Source organism: Castanea sativa, chromosome 3 (assembly GCF_040712315.1).
Source record: "Castanea sativa cultivar Marrone di Chiusa Pesio chromosome 3, ASM4071231v1".
Taxonomy (NCBI): Eukaryota; Viridiplantae; Streptophyta; class Magnoliopsida; order Fagales; family Fagaceae; genus Castanea; species Castanea sativa.
This window is the reverse complement of record NC_134015.1, coordinates 44,254,122-44,263,798: the sequence shown is the minus strand read 5'-3', so window position 1 is coordinate 44,263,798 and position 9,677 is coordinate 44,254,122. Positions and strand designations below refer to the sequence as shown.

General features: G+C 33.7%; 1 protein-coding gene across 1 annotated transcript; it reads right to left on the bottom strand.

Moving 5' to 3' along the window:
• Positions 1–702: 702 nt before the first annotated feature.
• LOC142629364 (protein JINGUBANG) lies at positions 703–2,250 on the bottom strand. Its single transcript, XM_075803345.1, has one exon. It carries the CDS (start codon positions 2,208–2,210, stop codon positions 855–857), a length of 1,356 nt encoding a protein of 451 aa, XP_075659460.1. The 5' UTR covers positions 2,211–2,250; the 3' UTR covers positions 703–854.
• Positions 2,251–9,677: the final 7,427 nt, after the last annotated feature.

Below are 9,677 nucleotides of genomic sequence, written 5' to 3'. Positions count from 1 at the left end.
AGACAAGCCATATGTATTTAATTTAGCCCATCCCGAGCTCGGTTTTGACCAGCTCACCCTCCTGAGTTCCTTAATTACCAACCTACCTTGTTTCCCAGCGCAGTACATGTACTCTATAGCAGCATGGATAGTAAAGGACCATAAGTGTTGATTTGGCCTCCCTCTCTTAAAGATTAACTTGTTCCTGTGAATCCATAAATTCCACACCACAAAAGAGAACAAAACATTCCACGGAACCAGGTCAATTGTGCGAGTTTTTAACCTCAAGTTTTTCTTCAGCCACTCCTCAAGATCAAGACCGAAAAATTTTGGCAAGTCCAAAACTAAAGCGAAATTACCCAACACTGATTTTGGCAAATTCACAACCTCTAAGAACATGAAGAATTGACTCCCCTCCATTATTGCAGATTTGACAAATAGCATCTTGCCCAATACCTCTATATCGAAGCACTTCCTTAACTGGGATGCTCATATGGTAACACTTCCATAAGAAAGCCTTAATCTTTGGCAAAGAGTCAATCTTTCAAACCCAATCCGCTTTAAACCCAGCCGAAGAGCCTAAATTACTTTTGACTATGTCATAGGCTGACTTTTGATCAAATTTATTACATAAACTAAATGAACTCACACCAAACTACCACATTCACATTTACACTACTCAAACCCAAAAAAAAAAAAGGGAAAAATTTGTAAAAATAAATATATCAAATTTACTCATTGGTATGTTCTAAAAATATCATACCAAAAAAACATAAAAATTAAGCTTTACTGTATCTTGAAGACTAAAAGTGAAAGAGTGTGTATATATCTGATTCTATAGCCACTTGGTACAATTTTTATTGTCATAAATTTCATCAAAGAACAACTGAGGATGTCGGACTATAATGATCCGAAACTGAGACCTGCCAAACCTTAATCTCCCCGTCAAGACTACCAGCAAAGACAGAAACGACACCGTTTGATTTATCATCTGAAACTGCCGCTAACGACTTTACCGGTTTCTGAAGCCCATCCAAAACGGCCAAACAGCAATACCTGCCATCAAGTCCACGTTGCCAAATCCTGACCGTGCAATCAGCTGACCCACTGAACAACAAATCAGAGACGTTGATCAAGCACAGTATCGCTTTACGGTGACCTCTCAATGCTCCGGTGACAGCCATGTGATTCGCACTGTCCTCTCTCTCCCACACCAATATCGAACGGTCGCACGCACCCGAAAACAGCACCGATCCGTCGTCGTTTAAGGCCAAGGCATTCACAGCCGATTTATGCTTTTCCAGCGTGGCAACCAACGCGTGTCTTTTCTCGCCGAACGGTTTGGCCCAAACCCGGATTCGCCTATCGGCGGAGCCCGTGTAAACCGTTCCGTCTTCAGAGACCGTTACGGCGTTAACGGCGTCCTCGTGAGCTTTAACGGACTCAACGCAACGGAGGTCGGAAGCTCTCCATATTTTCAAGCTTTTATCCCACGAAACCGAATAGATTAAACCGTCGTTAACGGCGAGGCCAGTGACGGCGTCGGAATGCTCGATCCAGAGCCGTTTCTTGTGACGGCGAACGGTTACGTAGTTCTTCGGGAGCACGAAGCGGCGCAAACGGTCGTTGACAGTTGGGAGAGTCGTTAAGATCTTGTGCTTTTTGGTCGGACTAGGCGTTACCTGCCATACTCGGATTTTACAGTCTTGGTGAGCGGTGAAGATTTTTCCGTTACAGAAAGTAACGGACTTGAGAGAACCGGAGGAGGAGTCCTGGCCGTTGAATGAGCTGACAGATGAACAAGTGGAGCAATCGTAGACGTTGATCTCGTGGGAGGAGGCGGCGTAGAGGAGATTGGAATGGACGGCGAGAGATGTGATTGGGAGGGACTGGGTGGGTTTAATGGTGGTGATGCAGAGGTGAGAGACAGAGAGGTTTAGGGTTTCTGGGGAGAGTTTTTGGAGGGAAGGGACAGATGGCAGAGTCTGGAGGGAGAGGTGGCTTTGTAGGGTGCTACTGCTGGTGCTGGTGGTGGTATCGGTTGAGTTTGATGATGAAGTGGAAATACTAGGAATATCGGAAGAGCTGACTGTATCGGACGCTATGAGTTTCGGAGCTGGTGTCTGGTTTTTCGGGAATGGGATGGTTGAGTTGTTGTCGGTGGTGGTGGTGGTGGTGGCGGCGGTGCATTTGGAGGAGGCACAACTGGCTAGCCATGTGCGGACCCTCATGCCCGCTTTTAGAGTGTTAGAGAGAGAGAGAGAGAGAGAGAGAGAGCGTGAGAGTGAGAGTGAGAGAGAAGCCATATGGTAACTTGTGTGAGGGTATATATAAGAAATTTGGGAATTTGGGAGCCAATAGAAATGTGCCACGTGGAGAATTGGATAGAGAAAAATGGGACGAATTCAATTGGTCGAGGTAATGCATGGAGAAAAGATTAAAAAAAGATTAACTTAGTAGTTAGTAGTTAGTAGTTAGTGGTTAGTAGTGTTTTTTAACCAGCCAGTTTTCTAAATCCCCTATTCTCCAACTACCATATTGTATATATTATATATTATCAAGTTTTTGTATATGCAAAACAAATTTTTTACAATATTCTTATTCTTATAACAATTCGATGTATCAATCCACTATAGTTCAACCTATCAAAAAAAAATCTGAAGTCAAAATAACATAAAATAAAAAAAATTAAATACAGTTTATTATTACTCAAAACAATTATCACATGTTAAAAAATATGGTAATCGCTCAACACACGTCTTCACTCATTAAGCCAAGAATATATATATATATATATATATATATATATATATATATATATAGATAATTATGTAATTTGGATAGAGAAAAATTTTAATATAATTGAGTTAGCTTTGATATAGGATGTATTGTTTTTATCTTCTTTTTAATAAAAGTTACGTTGTCTTATAAAAAAAATTGTTATGAATATATATTGTGAGATTTTGTTGTCTCTTTTTAATTTTCTTAATTTTTGTGCCAAATGAATTTTTTATAAGGAAACAATTTGGCACCAAACATATTTGAAACTATCTTGATCTAACCTATTATATGACAATGTAAGAGAGTTCATATATAATTTTAATTACATAATTGTTTTTAATGAGTTATGTCATGTGACTGTTTAAATAATATATAAAAATAATTATATAATTTGTCACCTATGAATTGTAAAAGATAACTCCAAGCAAGTTTGGATTCAAATTTTATCATATTTATATTATTCAATTAAAAACTAAAATGATTGCTTCACTCGCCTAGACAGGAGTCCAAATCTTTTTTCTCATTCTCTCTACTCTACTATATACTCTACAAATAAAAACATGTCATATACCTATCTATTTTATTAAATACTAAGTTTATACTTTTTATTATTTCAATTTGAGAATATGATGGACATGTGGCATAGGGATTTGGACTCCCTAGATAAGACCATCCTGTCATTACTACGGTTCACATAGGGATTAGTTATCCAATAAAAATTAGTATATGCATTATTTAATGAGTATGAAACTTACTTGTTACTCTACTAATTAGTAATAATAAAAATTAAAAATACTCTATCTGGATGAGGTTTTGAAATAAATCTTCATAAAGCGTTCATTAATTAATTTGTTTCAAACTTTTCAACTTATCTGTCAAGACTCAAGAGCTCTCCAGTTCAGCTAAAGAGAATTTTACCAATTCAAATTGGCCTTCTCCACATAACAAGGAAAAATAAAATTTTCAACTTATCTGAAAATATGTGTATTATCATTTTATGTAGTAAAGGTTTCTGGAATTGGCATATAGAGCTTTAGCGGAATATCCTCCGAAAGGTCAAAGCTTTGTCACCATGGAAGATCAATATGAGAGCGATCGCTTGCTTGATGCTTGGAGCTGGGCCAAAATAGTAATAGGAGGTGATTAAATTAGGAAAATTTCTAACACAATATACACATGCTCAATTTTTTGAACTAAAATTTGAAAATCAAGACTTCCAATCATAATTTTTGTATAAAAGTGACGAGTATGTGCATAAGTGAGCATGTAAAATAAACAAAACATTGTTAATTGCTCAATCACGTAATGAAAAATGCTAATACTACAGCTTTTTACACCACTTTTATCATAACTTGTTATATGAAGAGTTACATGTAGTTAAGATGCAACCCACATAGGGTCCGGCTCCCCTCTTGGTTCAAACTCTCACGTTTTCTCTAGTTTCAATATAGATGAAAGACACTGGCATACCAACAATCCAAAGGCTAAAAAAACTCCACATCATTCTCTCTCAATTTTCTCTCTCCCTCTCTATCATTCTCTCCCAATTACTCGGAAGCTTCACGGCCCAAGCAAACCCACTATCATACGTACACCCAACACAATTGCAAATGACGGCTATGAGTAGTCAAAAATAATGCCAGAGACGCCATCTGAGACACGTGGCCAGCACATCAAGATTGCTGCCACAAATACTTAGAAGCTCAACAAATTTTTTTCTTTGATTTTCTATTCCTAATTTCCAACGTCTATGTCTCTCCTTCTTGCTACTGATTTCATCACTGCTGCATGGTTACTCTTCTCTCTTTTTGTTTCTAGCACATCATTTTTGTGATATATTTGATGGAAGGCTGTATGATTATGGGAACTGGTATGCGCCTTAATTTTCTTTGATTTTACTGTGATGGGTTACGCAAGGTTATTCTTGGGGTTTCTTTCTGAGGGACACAGAGAGACAAATTTTGAGACAGTTCTTGCTTTACCTCTTCTGGGTTCTTTGAATTTGTCCAAAATTCATTGTTTCAATTTGGGTGATGCTTTCTTCTCTAGCGAGATCTGGTCTTAGCTCTAATACCCGGTTGACAGTGATGATATTATTATTGGAGAAAGATTGCGGCAAAGAAAGACAAATTATAAAGAAGAAAAAAAAAATTGTATTTCACTTGTCGGGTGTATGAGTATGACAGTGGGTTTGCTTGGTGGTCTGTAATTGAGAGAATTGAGAGAAAAAATTGAGAGAGAATGACGTGGGTCTTTTTTAGCCTTTAAATTGATGATCTCTCAGGTGTCTTTCATCTATATTAAAACTGGAGAAAACATGAGACTTCGAAACAGGAGAGGAGCCGGACCCATCCACATAAATTCACAATTTTTTTCGCCCCTCACATCATATCATGATAAAAAGTTGTGAAAAATATTATAAGTATAGCATTGTTCCCAAATTGTAAAATCATATAAATAAAAGCAAAGCGAGCGGGGCTGAATTAATTAATGTAGTAAGCACTGTGGGTTTAGAGTAGGGCACGACTAGCTAGACTAGTATCTGAATTTCTAAACAACAGCCAACAGGAAAAGGTGGATTGTTTTTCTCCGCTAGATTATATTGGGACCCCGTTTGTTTGGGTTGGCATTTTGCATGCATGTACAGACAAGATGCTAAAAGGTTTGATCTTCAAGCTCGTATATAGATCACTCGGACTGTCTTCTCTCTCGATTTTCTCGCCTTTCCTTGTGGACACAAACTCACAATGCTCAATAATAATAATAATAATAATAATAATAAGATTTTATTAATGTGTGTTTTAAGGACACACAATAATTAATTATTTTTAAAAATATTTTTTTGAGAATTAAAAAAGTATTAATACTTTTTTTAATTTTTGAAAAAGTATTTTTAAAAATAAATAGTTTCATACATGTCTTAAGAGCACATATTAACCGAACTCATAATAATAAATTAGATTATGAAAGTCATGAAGATAGTAAGTGACTAAAGTGTATGTTGTACGCTTGTGGTATGAGAAAGAAATAAAAGAAAAAAACAAAAAAGGAAACAGGAGCACACTTTTTTTTTTTTTTTTGCATGAATCAGGAGCACACATTTTATGCAGGGGAGCAATGTAGAAACCATGAAACATTGTAAACTAACCTAGCTTGTCTCTTTTTGAAGAGTTGGTATAGAATGTGTATCATACATGTAATCACCCCCTCGTATAGTCATAATCATATGCATGAGGTGGGTTTCATGCTTGTGGATTGTGATATCTTTTTTTTCTTTTCTTTTTTTTCTTTTTAAGGATTTTTTTTTCTCCAAGATCTTTCTTAGAAATTATATTAATGGAGTATTTCATAAGAATCATAACCTTGCTTTAAAAAAGAAAAATATTAACGGATGTCATTTATTTAATTAGAAACCATTTTTACAAGTATTTTATTAAAAATAAAAAATAATTAGTTATTTTGAAAATTTTTATATTTTCAATGAAAGTGTCGTCATAGTTTTTTAATATGATTCATTAGAAACTGAGTTTTTTGAAAAAACTGAGTATTTAACTAGTACTTATAAAAGTGGTGGATTGAGTAGTAAATTATCAAAAAGAACAATGTATATATAAGGAAATTTATTTTATTTTTAAATCAACTACTTCATAATACTTACTCAAAAAAAATCTACTTAATAATAATAATAAATATATTATTATCACAATTGTTTGTTATTACTATTACTTTTATTGGTATTATTTTAATAATGTTAGTTTTTTTTAGCATCAATTATTTGTTTTTCTAAAAATTTTGAACCAAGTATGTTATTTGTCTTACTTTAATAATGTTATCTATTTTTAATAATGGTCCGATTAATGTGTGCCCTAAGGGCACACATTAAGTCATCTATTTTTGAAAATATTTAATGGAAAATTGAAAAAGCAGTAAAAAATTTTCAATTCCTGATAAAACTTTTTTCCAAAAATTGCATACTATTGTGTGCCCTTGGGGCACACATTAGTAAAATTCTTTTAATAATATCTTTTTTAATAATATCAATATCACTATTTTAATAATGTTTTTGTCTTGTTGAATATAGTGTTATTTGTTTTGAGAATTTTACACTTTTTGAAAAAACAACTTTCTTGTTAAAGCTGCATTTTAATACCCACTAAACACCTAGTAATTTGAACTTTGAAGTAAAAAATGCTCTTTGCAATCTGAAAGTGCAAACAAACGGACACTAAGTATGGAAAAGATGTTATGAATTCACTACAACAAAAGTGGACTATGGTGACGAAACGTTTCGTCACCACATGTCCTTATTTCGTCACCAAAGACATATGGTGACGAAACCTCATCCGTCACCTAAGCCCCGTCACAGAATGTCCTGGTGACGAAAATTTTTCGTCACCAATAAAAATATGATAGGTGACGAAATATTTTTGTCACCAATAAAAATAATAGGTGACGAAACTTTTTCATCACCTAATATTTTGCGTCACCAAACCAATGATTTTTCATTTGTAATTTTTTTTTATTTGACCATATAAGGTGACGAAATATTTCGTCACCAATGGTTACTTGCCATTACATTAACCTGTTCATTTCCAACCACATTCATAAACAAATTATCCATTCATTTCCAACCACATCCATAAAAAAATCATCCATACAATCTACAAAGGAAATAAAGAACCATTATACTTTTAAAACCATTGAACCGAGTTGTTCACAAAGTAATTACAACCATTTATGTATAAATGATGTCTTCTCATACTTTACAAAAAGTGATTTGAGTTCAAGTCGCACCACAAAAACTCTCTTTTGCCACCAATCTCAAATCTGCACAAGTATAAAGAAAAATACATCAATATTGTATCTACTGAAAGAAGCAACTACTTGTACAAATAATCACAAGATTGCCCAAAATTCATCTAAATTTGATACATTGATATTACTATCATGGATCCAACTTAAAAATAAAGTTTGATACAAGGAATATGTTGCCCAACATGTTAAAAGTTTCAATATCACCAGTGTGGCAACACTAAGCTTATATTGAAACTCTACTAAGTGATCTATTTATAGAGAAGAATTCAAATATGCCTTTAATGGCTTCGAAGTTCATTATTCCTTTAAATTGCTCCAAAACAACAAAATATTAGAGAAATTACCAATAATAGCAAAAGATTTATAGTCCAGTCCATTTAGATTGCAAACCTATATCCCTGATAAGATGTACAAAAAAAAAAAAAAAAGAGCCATAACTATTAGTAAGACAATGCCAAAAATGTCCACAAAAAAAACCCAATTACATAATGTAACTAGTTATGCTATCTAAATCACATAACCGAATGAAAAAGTACTAACTGTACTGCATAAACATGACCCAAACAACTAGAATCAAATAGAGATAGAGACAGAAATATAGTACCTCAACAGTCCAAAATAAAGAAAATCTAGAGAATATCCAAGAGGACCTAAACCATTTGCAACCAAAAAATGTTTGTAAGACCTCAAAATTCCACAAATATCCAAGACAATGAGAGGTTAATAAACATTGCTTATTAGGTAGGAAAATAAAATGCTAACCAAGGTGTGTTCTAGTTAGTAGATGAGCTCCCCCCATTGCCACAAATGTCATTGAAACTCTTGCTCCTCAAAAATTGTATGATGCTAGCTATTTGAGTATTTTGCAAATATTCAATATAGAGTACTTACTATATACTAAAGTCACTTGCCGTTCTCTTTTTGCTTTAGTGCACTAGTACACTACAAATAATTTTAAGAAAAATGAATCATAGATTGTAATAAGATGTGCATGCACATATCAAGTAATAAGGCTACATGCGTGTGTGTGTATGTGTATATATACATACATATATATATATATATATATATATATATTATAGGTGATTAACCATAAATTAAATTAATTGAAAATTTTAAATTTAGGTTATGTGGACTGTGTGTAACTACTCAATTATGAGCATGACTACCACTACCCCTACACGTGGACAAGCCCCCAATCATCACACCTGTTTGAATTGCAAGTAGTCATTATTTTATTTTGTGTTAAAGACTTGAAGTTACTACAATGGAAGGCAGTCCCAAAAGTGTAGGGCTTGTGGGACTCTATGACTCTATAATCTATTTGCCTTTCTTTTTGAGAATGAACCCAGGTGCACTTGCACCTATATATCTTTTCATTTTTCCCATTAAGCACAAAACCAAAGTACCCTTATTAGCAAAAGTTCCTAACAGCCACTTTCTCTCTTTTGAACCTTTTCATTCAAACAAACTCAACTGTTAAAAAAAACCAATAGATCAAACCAAAAGAACCAATAGAGCAAACCAACAGTTGAAATTTGAAAAAAAAAAAATTTACAATCCAATTGTAAAATTTAACAGTTTTCAAAAAAAATATTTTACAATCCAAAGTACAAGGGTACCTTCACTGAGTGTTTCATCTTTATCTTTATGTTTATCTTAAGCTTTTAGATGTAATAAATATAAATATAATGTTATATAAGTAGGACAAAATATATGATAAGTTAGGCATTTTACCAATTCCAAACCATTTTCCAATCAAAAAAGTATAAAAGAAATATTGGATCAATCTCAATATTTCTAAAAAAATAACTGTCAAATTTTGTGTGTATCTAACATTTTCTGTACCCACTATAAATCTAACCAATAAAATATTAAAATCCATTATTAAGCACAACCTGGAACTATCCTATCTAGCCAATGTCCCTACAAGGTGAAAGCTATTGACACAATCCCATGTACTTATTTAAGAGTTTTCTTTTTTTACTTTTTCCCCTGAGACCTGTGCTTTCATTCAACAAAACCACGTGTAAGACATTTGTTACATATTGCATTAAATTAATGCTTACAACCATATGAATCTTCGAAATCTTCAAACTTTT